The sequence below is a fragment of the Theobroma cacao genome, chromosome 4 (genome assembly GCF_000208745.1).
Source record: "Theobroma cacao cultivar B97-61/B2 chromosome 4, Criollo_cocoa_genome_V2, whole genome shotgun sequence".
In the NCBI taxonomy this organism is placed as follows: domain Eukaryota; kingdom Viridiplantae; phylum Streptophyta; class Magnoliopsida; order Malvales; family Malvaceae; genus Theobroma; species Theobroma cacao.
The window spans coordinates 30,233,229-30,247,208 of NC_030853.1; the positions used below are offsets into that span (position 1 = coordinate 30,233,229).

The window sequence follows — 13,980 nt, forward strand, 5'->3', positions numbered from 1 at the left end:
TAAAGCATGATCAAACCGACACCACGAAGCATTTCGTTTGTTTTAGCTGGTTTAAATCTAAATTCCCATGGTGATACAATGTTCCCAACCAGGGAAGCAATGATACATTATGGTACATCAAATAGCAAAAGCATCTGTTAAGTTTCATGCAAGCAGTAGTTTCTCCTTAATGTCAGAAGACAGCTGAGTTTACTTCGGCAGAAGTAACAAAAAATAGAGCCCTTTTATTTCTGTGATTCTTTTATTTCGTTTCTTTTCTTTATATATTATACCGATTTGACTTGTAAAATTCTCTCAGCAATTGCCTGTAACTAAAGGATGCACAAAAAGAAAAGAAGAAAAACTAGCACTGCTCACATACGAAGTTTTCCATAATCCATACTTTGAGCCGAAATTTCTCCTGTTGGTTCAACTTTTTTCGACTAAACACCAGGAAACAATCTCTCTTGGATGGGACCAGGAGTTTTTTTGGCAGAAGGAGCTGAACAGACTGGCACAACTGATCTAATATGAACTGCTGGTGCAATGAAACTAGCTGACGGCATCACTGCAGCATTCTTCATACCTTCCAGCCAGGGCCTTCTGGAACATGTAGAAGCAGTAATTCTTCTTGGTGGTGGAGTAGGCATACGAGGGTTTAAATTTTCAGGTCTGAGAGTAACAGGACATGAAGTACCAGCTGTTCTGACCATCACAGGGGCTGCAAATGATCCTGGTAAACAACCCCTTGTTGAAGTTGCAGAACTAACAACAGGGAAATCTTGGGGCCTAGCATTAGATTGCAAGTAGTCTAAGGCATGTGGATTTCGTAATGGCAAGTTTGGCTTATCTGTGCTTGTTGCCTGTGGTCTAAGCCCGGAATCTGTGAACGCAGAGGAAACCCAATATTGTTCAATTTGGTTACTTTCTAGTTGATTTGAGCATCCAGCGTTTGGCATTGTCCTGCCACTCCTCTCTTCATCCTTCCCCTCCAGCCTCTCCAGAAGTCTTTGCTCAGAGTAACTATTGAGAGAACCCAAAATATTTATAGCAGTATTTGGAGAAGGCGTTGATGCAACTGATAGATAATTTTTTTCCCAGTGATTGGAATCCCTATCACCACTAAACCACTCCTCTTCCACTTGCGGTTTTTCCTCTATCTCTTGTATCGTGACTTGGGATATACTCTTAACTGGGACAGGCACTGGATGCATTGAAAAGTATAGAACTGGGCTGATTCCTGGAACAAGGGAAATGGGGTCTGGCTCCTGTGATAGGAAATACTGTCTATGATCTGGTTGGAATACAGAATGAATATATGGAACTATCTGAGGCCTATGTGGAGAGGTAGGTAGAGAAGAAAGCGCCAAGAGGTGGTTCTGATTGTGGTATGCTCTTTCTTCAAGCCATGCTTGGTACATAGATACTTCTGGGGAGATTTGAGAACGCGCACAATTTCTATGCTGTAAGGAAAACAATGATCTATTACCACCATATTGGCTTACGTCCCTCTGGATGGGAGCTGAACCTTGTCCATGATGCTGGAATCTCCGTGATGACTTGTTTGTCTCTGGTGGTTTGAGGGAGGCAAGATAACAGGCAACAGTTAGCTGTTCCTGCTCATCATTACTCCCAGATTCTGATGGAGGAGAAGGGGGTGAAGCACCTGACTTTGACACTGCATCAGCAACACAAGGAACAGAATAATAAATGAGAAAGGTATATATATATATATATATATACATATGTATGTGTGTAAGGACTTACTTCTTCAGTAAGCCTAGTGTGTTCATTTCTATTTATTTCTTTTCATTATGGCTAGCCACCGCAACAGTACCCTCTAGTTGTGAAAAACAGCCCAAAGAACCAGGAGGAAAATATACATACACTTTTTCAGAGTACTCCAAGCAGTCATTGCTGCATTTTTTTGAGCTTGCTTCTTGGTTTTAGCAGTCTCCCCAGTGAAGCTCATTCCAGCAAGCTCCACAGTACAAGAGAAAACAGGGACATGGCCTGGTCCAGATCGAACAGTTGTATAAACTGGAAGTTTTAATCCAGCTCTATGAGCTGTTTCCTGAAGCAGATTCTTGTAAACTCCAGTTTCATCCTGCATTGTTGAAATAATTAAACATGTGTAGCACTTGAAGTAATGTTTCTCAAACAATATCTAAAAGGAAAAGAGAATGGTAATAATTACAACCAATGTAGAAAAATAAAACAAACCAAGGAAAACAAATCTTTACTTGTCCTGGAGTCAAACACTATAGGAAGCCTCCTACTTTGTTTCTTACATAGCAAAGCAGTTAGAATAGACATGAAATAAAAAAAAAAAACTTAATTCAAATATTTTCTGTGATTATTTATCAAGTACTATTTTCCTTCTTCTTTTGTCATTTGAACTGTGCACTTTCATATTTTCCAGCACAGCATCTATATAACAGTCAAATACAAGCTCATAATCATTAAGTAATAATGCATGCGAGTTTGGATTAGTTAACATTCCATTGCATAAACATTATTGATAACAACTTTCTCATGAAAGAAACATTATTGATAACAACTTTCTCATGAAAGAATACAGGCATTTTTGTCATCAGCCATGTTTTGAATCTTCCATAAAGTTACCTTATGATGTGTTTTGTGTTATGTTGACATCCATGAATATATCCACATTTAAAAACCATAATACTGGAAATTCATTATATTTTCTCCAAAATGTGTCTTGCCCACCACTTTTTTTTGCCAATTTCTTCGCACCTATGGAGGTGGTAAAAATGTACTGCAAAGGGCAACTATTCATATATGATATTATAAAATAATGCATGGGAAGGTAAGAGGCAAAAGCCAAAACATTTCAACCTAATTTATGATCATAGTAAGTTTCTACTTAAATAAGGAGCTTGAGGAGATTTCTTATATCATCTAGCATGAAGAAAACTATGATATAAATATCTATCTTCAAGCTTATAAACCCATTTGAATTCAGTGGACATAGATGTTAGAAGGAATGCCAAATCTGAAACAATTGAAAAACTTAGAGCTAGTAGGTAAGAAACTAATTAAAGAAAAAGGAAGCAATAAGTTAAGCACATACCAATACTCTTGCAGCCAATGCTTTAGAAGGACCTTTCTTTGAAAGCACATTAAGTGCAACCTCAGCAGCTGCATGCTCTGCTTGTCTGAGGGTACTGCAAAAAGTTGGGCTCTCAAAGATTTCCCCGTTGAAGTTGACAGTGGCTTTAAAGCGAGGAGCATGGTCCGGTCCCTCCCGAATACACGCATAAGCTGGTAAGTTGAAGCAGCTTCTTTGAGCTAGCTCTTGCAGCTGGTTCTTATACATCCTTGTGATTCAAACAGCCACAATGTGCTCTACAAAACGAAGAAAGAAGTCAGCCATACAGTGCGCTTCAATAATTTCAAGAAGAATAATTATCTAAAATAACCTGCTAAGACCTCAAAACACCCCCCCTCTCTGGTTTTTTTTAACCCCTTCCTCGGAGAGATCATCCTCAAAAGTGAAGAAGCTTCAACAAGACATATGCTACGATAGTAACACAATTAAAATTTATACTTCAAGCTCTAATTTCCCAAGGAACATAACCCAGACCGAAACCAAGTGAAGAAACTAAAAAAACCACAAATTTGAGAAGCTAGCTTGGCCTTAAAATTGAACAAGATCACACTAAGTAGGAAAGCAAAACCACTCTTGATTACTTTATGATAATGAAAGGGAAAAGCTTCGGTCCTGTGGAGTTCATGAACTATCCCCGAGCTAAGCATCTGAGCAGCAGATGGATTGGACAACAAAAAAGAGACATACCCTTACATGGCTACACAACATTTCTTCCTAAACGATAAACTTGTCAATTCAAAACTAGCCTATAATCCTGATAAGAAGGAGAAAACTTGAGAAAGTAAATGAAGGTATGAATCATATGACAGTCTTTAAATCAGACCATTTTATCAAGCTAACCAACCACCCAGTGAATTGAACCGACAGAGTATTTACTGTTCTTTGAATTGAATTCAATGTTAAATGCTAATTAAAGAACCACCACCTTTAAAATATTCAAAAAAAATAAATCCCACCTCGATCAGATCACTCTCCAATACAGAAAACTCAAAAACTCAGATCAAGAAAACCCCATCGAACAAAACATCAAAAGAAGCAAAAAAAAAAAAAAACTAACCTTTTCCCTCAAAAGTGTGTCAAGTTTGCAACTTTAATGACCCACTTGGAAGGTGGATCACCGGAAAGCAACAGCATGGTTTGGTTACCAGAACCCTTGGAGGAATCTAAACCAAACCAACAAATGAAAAACTCAAACCCTTTTGTTTACTCTCTGTCTGGTTTGTGTTCTGTTGGACTTTGTTTCTGTTGCGTACTGTTGTTACCAAGAGCAGCATGGGAGTGCTGACTCGGTTATGTTCCACATACTAACTTTGAAAAACACTTTTTTTCAAGTATTAGTTTACTGCTACAAAACAAAGTACAGCTTAGAAAGAAAGTGCCTGCCTAGGATGAATATGATTAAAGAGAGAGAGAGAGAGAGAGGAAATAAAACTAGGGGAGGCGGGGAGCTTTCAACTTGAGCCATTAAATGTTGTTATCAAAGTTTATGGGGTTCGTTTTGGGCTAATTTGTACCTACCGCACTAAATATAGTATTTTAAATTAATATGCATTTATTTATCTTCTTGGAATGTTGATATTTTCCCATAAACTCTTTATGGCCATTTTTAAATTCTCCTTTTCTTCACATGAAAAATTGGATCTTTTTGCAAGGAAAGAATAGAAAAGTTTGAAATTTTCAAGGGAAAATGTTATGGTGGTATTTCCTGGGAAAAAAATTATGTTTTGGATTGGAAAGTAGACCTATGAAATAAACCCAAAAGTTCTAAATTTTCAATATACGTGAAATAAAAGTCAATTACTAGTTCAAAATTTATTCATTTGATCTAATTATATAGTTTTAAAGCTTGTTATATTGTTTTTTGGATCAACAATTTTAGTAGGTAGTACTCTTTTAACAATTGATCAAAAAAAAATTTGCTTGCATATCCTCCTTCTATATAAGGAAAGATAACTTGTTTTTCTCTAATTTTTCAGGTAAGAGTATGGGTATATCTGCTATTTTATGAAAGAAATAGGTTCTCTGTCCCTCAGGTGGTCCTAAAGAGGTTATGATTGAAAGTGAAACATGAACTGTAAATTGATTTTGTCTACTTGGTTCCCTGTTAGAACAATACCAATATTTACATTGGGTAATATAGTGAAAATATTCTTTGGTTATCATTTTGGGTTAAGAAAACCAATAACAAAACTTGAAGCAAAAAAGTAAAAATGAAAAATTAACCACCAATAGTACCTAATGATTAGCAAATCCTTAATCCTCAATTATGAAGCAACATCACTTTCAATTACATGCACAAATCTAACAATAATGACATTTATCAATTATTTTATCTTCTATTTTCATCCATTTTTATCTTCCAATTTCCATCACCATAACCTTGATCATAATTGACAGCCATTTGTAATTATCATAATGGTAACAAATTACAAATGGGGAGTTGTCTGTGAAATTATGTAAGCACTTGGTGCATATTATTAATATATTAGTGAAAATTATTGTTGCCAATGACTTGGGATTTGCGTATACAGAGCCTATATTTATTTTATGTTTTAATGATAATCCAAAAAAATAAAAGGCAAAACCAAGAATCTTCAGTTACCATAAGTAGATTAACATAATGAAATCCAACTGCCCAAGGGAGATCAATGAAATAATGAAAAGTTCAGGGGTGACACTGATATTTATCATATCTTTGGGGCAAAATGAACAATTCTGATTCTTTCTTCCAGCTTGGCTATCAGCTATGTTATCCACCACCTATCTGCATTAGATTTTTAGCTTTCTCTTTTTAGCTTTCTCTTATGATGGGGCAACTCTGCTGACTATGGAAAAGCCCAATCTTGCTCATCATTCACCTCACATTTTCCTTCCTTTCTTTTTTATTTTTGTGTGACAAAGACAAGTTTCCCAGATTTCACTTCTTTGGAATTATAGAAGAAGAAAGGAGAAAGAATGTCTCTTTGTTTCTCTATCAATGCCTTCACTCTTCAGTCACCAAAGTCTCAGAGTTACAAAACTCGATTCTTTTCTCAATTCATCAAACAAATCCAGGTAAAGTCTGCTCCTTTTACTTTACCTTCAAGACCCTTTAAGTGTAGTGGAGAAAGATTTGAACTGGTTAGAGCTTTAGCAACAAAGCCTGTTGAAACAGCTGTTTCAGCTTCATATAGAAGCAAAATCCCAAAAGGCATCAATGTCTTGGTGATGGGTTCGACTGGGTATATTGGAAAGTTTGTGGTTAAAGAGTTGGTTAATAGAGGGTTTAATGTTATAGCTATTGCTAGAGAGAGGAGTGGGATTAGAGGTAAAAACAGTAAGGAAGATTCTTTGAATGATTTACAAGGAGCCAGTGTATGTTTCTCTGATGTGACAAATTTAGATACTTTGGAGAAATCTTTGCAAAATTTAGGATTTCCTATTGATGTAGTTGTGTCTTGTCTTGCTAGCCGTACTGGTGGTGTTAAAGATTCATGGAAAATTGATTATAAGGCAACGAAAAACAGTCTTGTTGCTGGTAAGAAATTTGGGGCTTCACATTTTGTACTGCTTTCTGCCATTTGCGTGCAAAAACCCCTCCTTGAATTTCAGCGAGCGAAGCTGAAATTTGAGGCTGAATTGATGAAAGAAGCGGAAGAGGATGGTGGAGTTACCTTTAGCATTGTAAGGCCAACTGCATTCTTCAAGAGCTTGGGGGGTCAAGTTGAGTTAGTGAAAGATGGAAAGCCTTATGTGATGTTTGGTGATGGCAAGTTATGTGCTTGTAAGCCAATTAGTGAGCAAGATTTAGCTTCATTTATTGCAGATTGCGTTTTGAGCGAGGATAAGATTAACCAGGTATTGCCTATAGGTGGTCCAGGGAAGGCTTTGACACCATTAGAGCAGGGAGAGATTTTGTTTAAACTTTTGGGGAAGGAACCAAAGTTCTTGAAAGTGCCAATTGGGATAATGGATTTTGCCATTGGGATTCTTGATTTCCTTGTTAAGATATTCCCTTCGATGGAAGATGCAGCTGAGTTTGGGAAAATCGGAAGGTACTATGCTGCTGAGAGCATGTTGGTTTTGGATCCTGAGACTGGAGAGTATAGTGCTGAGAAAACACCAAGTTATGGTAAGGAGACATTGGAAGAATTCTTTGCGAGAGTGCTAAGGGAGGGGATGGCTGGTCAGGAATTAGGAGAACAGTCCATCTTCTGAAAGTTATTATCTTACATTAGTTTGTAAATTTTGGTGATCCATTAAGTAAACCAGTTTTTTGATACGTCCTGATTTGAGGTATGTAGTTTCCCAATCTAAAAGGAATCCAACTGCTGTATGAGTTGCAACCCACACTTTCTTGTAAAGACTTTACCTTGACAACTACCAATGTTATGAATATAAAGAATTGTGTCTGTTTCATGAATTGTGATGAATTGTGCCTGATTTGTGCTGCATAATCCTTCAATTCTGTCTTGTTATGTACCAGGTTCTGTATGTAGAACCATAGACCTTCTGGCTTGTACATGGCTATTCTTGATTGAAGCATGTTTTAAACTCATTATTTTTTATAATTTCCAAATCTCTTAGGAATTCTGAAGACTCTACACTTATTATACTATGATTGTCCCTATCGAAGAAGCTAAAACGTAAAACACTAAAGGTATGGGTTCGGTTGAGGGGACAAAACAAACATACTTCAAAACTTCCATTGGAGTGTTCTTTCTTGAGTCAGAGTTATTGTTAAGAAGTAACTTTTGCATTCTTCCAAGATGTTGTTTATTGTCTCTTCCTCGTGATTGAACTTGCTTTTGCTTATTTTCTGTCCACCCATTTTGACTTTGCCTATTCTTATCTGAAATCCACTTAAGGTGGTCTGCTTTTCTGTTGAATTCTGCTACTCTTTTCTTTCTGAAGGATGAATTCTGCTTTCTGTTAACATCTCTATAGGCTAGGCTACATGCGTGGGCTCATCTGCTTTCCTTGTTCGGAACTTGGTCTTTGATCCCTGCAAAGGCTAAGGCTCAGCATATCGTGACAATGTAGTCTTGAGCTGCGCCGGTATTTGGACCTCTTTCCAAAGTCATTTATAAAGTTTTCGTTTGTTTCTGTCCGGGTTTGTTTAAGAAAAAACATAAATCACGCGAAGCAGCTGAAGTAATTGCTTCAATATTCACATAATAACACCATCCCACTGCAACATCAAGTATGAGAAGATTAAATGTCATTCATCAATTCAATTACAATACGTAACAGGAATGAACTTACGAACAATTTGGGAACAGATTGCAACATAAAGATGATAACAAATACAAACTAGACATCATTTACAGACAAACAACCTGGAAGATGTACACAGGCAAACACACCACTTAGTTCAAGCTAAAAACACACAAATATTCTCAAATGTTTGGTGCTGAAATTTGGACACGAATCTTAGTCACGGATCTTTTTGTAAAGGGTGAAGGTGGACATCATGGAAAGCAACACCAGCAGAATGGCTGCAAACAATGAGACTGCAACCGAGCTTCCGACATGTCGACAGAACTTGTCGTAAGCATTGCAGATTTTGTTCCAACCGACGTGATTGTTACCCTTTAATCCGATATACGCAACACCCCCTGCTGCACCTGTTGCTGAGGCCACAATCCCCACGAACACCTGCATCATATCATTAACATTTGGAAATAAAATTGTTAGCACTGATCTTGGTCTTTGATAATATCAGAGAGGTACATGGCGATTTGCCAATTTCTCTCTTGGTGGGTTCAATTACTAGGTAGGAACTCACCACATCCAAGAATGCAAAGACGAGCAAGAAGCTTTTGGAATATGCAGGCGTCAAGGCGACTGAGATTGATGCCAGTGTGGTGATGATGCTGTATAAGCCTGTCACAGATAATGCTGCTACAAAGTATCTGCACAATAATATGCATGGATTACATCAAAACCAGACTTCCTTAGGGATTATTCCTTTCATTCTTTAAAAAGATGTCAAAGGTTTTGAGATGAATTAACAGATATCATCCCCCTCAGTCAAGTATAGCAAATAATGCCTTGGCAGCATTTGTTGGTTTACCTACCTATTTCTTTTATAAAAGAAAAAAAGAAGTCACTTTCTGTATAGTATCTAGACTCCCATGGTTTACACAAGAAAAAGTGACAGAAAATTTGTCGGATATGAGAAATGATTTCACCACTAAAGGAAGCAATTATTGTGGTTTGTGAGCTTTGCTATACCACATTATCTTTTAATTAGCCAGGTCACTGTTCATGTCTTTATTTTTTGGTTTCTTTCTTCCGCAGCCGCCATGGATAAGCTCAGTAACCCCTGACTTGTGGCAGGAAAACTACCGGTGTCACATGTTGACATGAGATGCTATGAGGCAGAAGAATCGTCTTTGGTTTTTGCCTTTGTCTTTGTCTACACCATTGAAATTTCAACTAGAAATTCCAATCACTATTGATCCTCAGGGAACAAAATCTTTGAAAAGTCTTGGTTATGTTACATTTTGATGAAAAAAAAAATTTACTCTCCTCGAAAGAAAGGAGAGGAATATTAGGAGGAAGATAATGTTTTCTCCATTGAAATGCAGATTCCGGGAAAAAACAAATTGAAGGACCCTTGTACCATAAAGGGTAAAGAGAAGAATTACTATCAGCTTTCTCTTCAATCATGCGCTTAGAGCTGGGATAAACCAGCAAAACAATAGCAAAAACTAGCTTAAACTGACATTATCTTTTCACCAGAATCATGTAGTTTACCATCCCACAAATAAGATGATTTAGCACGTTCACTTCACGTAAAGAACTCTAGCCATGTTTGCACAAGACATAAGCCTCTTTTGCAAAACATGCAAACTATATAACAACTTAAGAAGAGAATCATGGGGGAAGTTTACTTACATTAAGGCAGGTGAATGACTGAACTTGGCTGGAAGAGGCAACCTAACTGTAGGCATAGTTGGCAAAGGAACCACCTCAGTTTGCTTGCTACTAACCATGACCACCACAGAAGTCACCGTGGCTGCAAACAGCAAGACCCTGAGTGTAACATCAACAACAGAATAATTGAAAGGACACTTAGAAGCAGGTAGTGGAGCTTCAGGCTTTGGTGGTGAGGCAGGTTTATCAGTAGATGCCATGGTTCTTTTAACTTTGGGAATGATCCTTGTCAATATTCTCCGCCCTGAAATGGCAACTCTCCTGGTTTGTAGCTATCTAGCTAGCAGGCGCTGGAGGGTAATGAAAAGCTGGAGAAATGGCCTGTACATATGTGTATATATCTAGATATGAAGTCTGAGAATAGGCCAGAAGGGGCCTGGAAAAAAAATTTGGTTGGAATTCCCCGCACGCCAAGGGAATTTTTCAATGTTGAAACTTGAATACTATGTTAGCTGTTCGGGGACCTTTCTGCTTTCTCACTGAGTTGGGGACATTTGACAAGAGTTTTTCTTTTGATTCTATGCTTTATTCAATCATTTTCTCACCAGGAAACTTGTGTTCATACGTATGATACAGATTTTGTTCGATTCAGAAGAAAAGATTGAAAAAATTATCTACCTGGCATGTACACTTGCCCACATGATTGTTGCAACTTGTCTCGATTTTATATTGTTAATATTTGTTGCTTGTCAAACTCCTTTGTAATACACAGGGACTAAAATTTTGGCTGCTTGCCCCTTTGGTAGGGTTGGGTGTAACTTTCAAACCATATATATGACATGTATTTGAACATTAAAAATAGGCTTTCATAAATTAGAAGAAAAGAAAAGGTTTCAAGAAACAAAGCAGGCATCACTGGATTGCATTCATACAATGAAAAGATTGACCTACAAATTGCAATTCAATTCATCACGATAAAATAAAACTCTATCCATTTTATATCAATTACGATATCGAAAGTATCATTTTCAACGTATCAAATATTTTTATAAAGCTCACGACCCTAATCTTTAATAAAATAATTTCTTTTGTATATTAAAAGTATCATTTTCAAATATTATTTAATAAAATAATTTTTTTTGTATATTAAAAGAAAAATAAAAGACGACCCTAATCTTTTTATAAAATATATTAGGATTTAAAATCTTGTTCAATTTAAGTCACAAAAAGTTTGGCAAGAATATGGGATCAAATTTTCCCTTTCATTCCGGTGGCTGGGATGCATAAAAATATGATTAATTTGGAAATCTAATTAAATTGGAGATCAAATAAAAATAGTGTCTGGCCAGCTTCCTTCCATTCTGTACTTACAGCTTGTTTTACATGCATATTGAATTAATATATGATTTCTTTCCTATTTGAATTAATATTAAGATAATTAAAATTGGGCATTCTTTGCTGGTGATATACCTACCATTCCTTTTTCCTTCTTCCTTCCTTTTCCCTCTTCGATTTCTCCCTTCTAGGTGACTTACCTACCATTCATTGTAGCTAATGATCAGCTGATCATTATTCTATGCTAGCCTATCATATTAATTAAAATAAACTCACGTTACCTTCAAGAAAATCACATTATATTAATTTGTAAGCAGATGGGAAATGGGGGTATTAACCAAGAAAAATATATAAAAAAAATTTACACATCAATGTGAAAGAGAGAGAGAGCATAGTTTTCTTTATATATATATATATATATATAAACCATATATTTAAATTACTTGGTCTTAATTATTTGAATAAAAATCATATATTCTTCTTTCAATTGCATTAAAATCACTAGGTTCGTATTCAGATGTGACCAACTGACCAAGTCCCATGTCCAATTAAAAATTTTAATAGTCTTTGGTTTTAATTTTTACTGATAATAATTAGTAGATTATTTTTTTTCTTTTTTTTCTTAAATGTTAGTGTCAAAAAATTAGATGATTGCAGAGCAAGAAAAAATCTTCTTTGAAAGTGGGATTGTAAGCACCTTATCCTATCTTAATTTCTCCTTTGCTCATAGTCAAAACCTAATCACTTCCTCCCTATTTAAGTGAAGAATAATCTAATTAATCAAAAACCCAATTAGGAACTGACAAAGTTTTCTTTCTAGAAGGTTTTAACCTTAAATAGTTTTGTTGACCTATAAGTGAACAATTAGTTAAACCAACCACAAAAAATGAGTCATTTTTCATTTTATTCAGCCTATTTTGAGCCTTAATTTTAGCTCTTTCCCCACCCTTTAACAGAAAATTTTTCTTAAAGCCCAATCAACCTCTATCAGATTAAATGTAAAATATATGAAGAGAGAGAGAAAGAGAGAGAGAGAAGAAAAAAAAAAAAAAGAAGACAGAAAGAAGGGTGAAGAAAAAGAGAAAGAGAGAGAAGATAGAGACAAAAGAAAAAGGTTTAAGATGTTAATTTGTAAGGTCACAAGAATGGGTTTTATTTAATCTTTAAAATGGGCTTTAGTCTCAAGCCTATTGGGCTAAATATATATATATAGTTCTATCAAAAATCTTATACATCATATTAAAAATGAATAATGAATTTTTAATAAAATTAAACAATTAATTTAATAAAACCAAAAAATAAGTATAAATTATATATAATTCCTAATGAGTTAAAAAATGTGTTTTTAATAAATTTTGATTTTAATTACATGTTTTTAAATAATATATCTTTTTTATATTGTTATTTAAACTTGTAATTACATTTTTTTCACATTTAATAACAATATTAAAAGTGCAGTGTTTATTAATTTTATGTGATTTTTATCACTATATTTTATTTATAATGCTATTAAAAATTTGTCTAGAGTAGTCAAATGAGCCTACTTTAAAAAGTATACAAAATAATATTAAAAATACTTTAATAAATACGTTTTAAAAATAAAAGGTTTTAAGTAAAAGTTGTTGTAGTAATGTATTAAAAAGTACATGTTGTAAACTTGGTTTGATGTTATCAAGGTGCATGTGTAACATATCTCACAACAATAAGAAATATGATGGATTTTGGGTTTATGAATAAAGATTTTTCTCAATTTAATAGCATACTTTTTGAGTTAAAAATGTGAGTCCTTGATAAGTGATATTAGAGTTTACCTAACTTTTCATTGATGGGAGACTCCGTGAGAGAGATCAAATTCGAATCAAGGTGGATCTCTCTCTTCTATGGATGAAAAAATTAGTGCAAAGCATTGCATAATTGAGTGAGATCTCACATGTATAAGTAAAAATATTTCACATCAAATAAATATATCTTTTAAATTGAAAATATGATATTATAACACATGTTCCAAGCTTAATATGGCTGAAAACCAAAATAGATTACTAGTACTCTTTAATTTCCTTTCTGTGGGCAAAGCAAAATCAATCATATGATTGGAAATTGGTTTACCTAAAGTTTAAACAGTTGGTCACGCTAGTGCTTTTACGGCAAACACGTCTTCCATGATTGATTGTGCCGCAATGCATTCAAAAATATAATACTAATTAGGCATTGCGGTTGATGAAGCACCACATCAAAGCCCAATCAAAACAAGATTTCGTGTTTCATTTTTTCTTCTTTTTTAAATAAATTTGCATAAAATTTAATGTTTCCAAAAGGCTTTACCTTGTTTTTATGAATAAAATACATTTGATCTTATCCATGCATGGTGGGGGTGCTTCCTTCAATTCCAATATTCTTTTGTTTGCTTTGAAAACTTCCCAAAAGATTTTTCTCCTTTTGCAGCAGTGGACTTCAAATAGTTCTGACCATATAGTTTTTATTCTTTTGTGGGTTTCCATTCAACAACTTCGTTCACACCTTTCCTGCCCTGCAAACGTCAACCCTGTATACCTATGTTTATACAAATTGAATGATGTATTGGAGTTTTCGTTCATTTCCCGTAACTTAAAATTAATTACTTCTTAATTACTCAAAATGTTAAGATAATTAAGATATAGTAGAAGGGAAGAAAG

At 35.1% G+C, this 13,980-nt stretch overlaps 3 protein-coding genes across 5 annotated transcripts; 1 reads left to right on the forward strand and 2 right to left on the reverse strand.

Moving 5' to 3' along the window:
* Nucleotides 134-4,556, reverse strand: LOC18603439 (double-stranded RNA-binding protein 2). 3 transcript variants are annotated; one of them, XM_007035423.2, is made up of 4 exons: nucleotides 4,170-4,556; nucleotides 3,074-3,348; nucleotides 1,867-2,086; nucleotides 134-1,657 (listed from the first exon to the last, which is right to left on the reverse strand). In XM_007035423.2, the coding sequence occupies exons 2-4, from the start codon at nucleotides 3,317-3,319 to the stop codon at nucleotides 423-425; spliced, it is 1,701 nt and encodes a 566-aa protein (XP_007035485.2). In that variant the 5' UTR covers nucleotides 3,320-3,348; nucleotides 4,170-4,556; the 3' UTR covers nucleotides 134-422. The 3 variants fall into 3 exon arrangements, with proteins under 3 accessions (XP_007035485.2, XP_007035486.2, XP_017975878.1); XM_007035424.2 differs by lacking the exon at nucleotides 4,170-4,556 and adding an exon at nucleotides 3,694-3,861; XM_018120389.1 differs by lacking the exon at nucleotides 4,170-4,556 and adding an exon at nucleotides 3,423-3,443.
* On the forward strand, nucleotides 5,882-7,534 carry LOC18603440 (divinyl chlorophyllide a 8-vinyl-reductase, chloroplastic). Its single transcript, XM_007035425.2, has one exon. The coding sequence runs from the start codon at nucleotides 6,068-6,070 to the stop codon at nucleotides 7,307-7,309; it is 1,242 nt and encodes a 413-aa protein (XP_007035487.2). The 5' UTR covers nucleotides 5,882-6,067; the 3' UTR covers nucleotides 7,310-7,534.
* Nucleotides 8,284-10,583, reverse strand: LOC18603441 (CASP-like protein 1D1). Its single transcript, XM_007035427.2, has 3 exons — nucleotides 9,995-10,583; nucleotides 8,880-9,006; nucleotides 8,284-8,749 (listed from the first exon to the last, which is right to left on the reverse strand). The coding sequence occupies exons 1-3, from the start codon at nucleotides 10,231-10,233 to the stop codon at nucleotides 8,525-8,527; spliced, it is 591 nt and encodes a 196-aa protein (XP_007035489.1). The 5' UTR covers nucleotides 10,234-10,583; the 3' UTR covers nucleotides 8,284-8,524.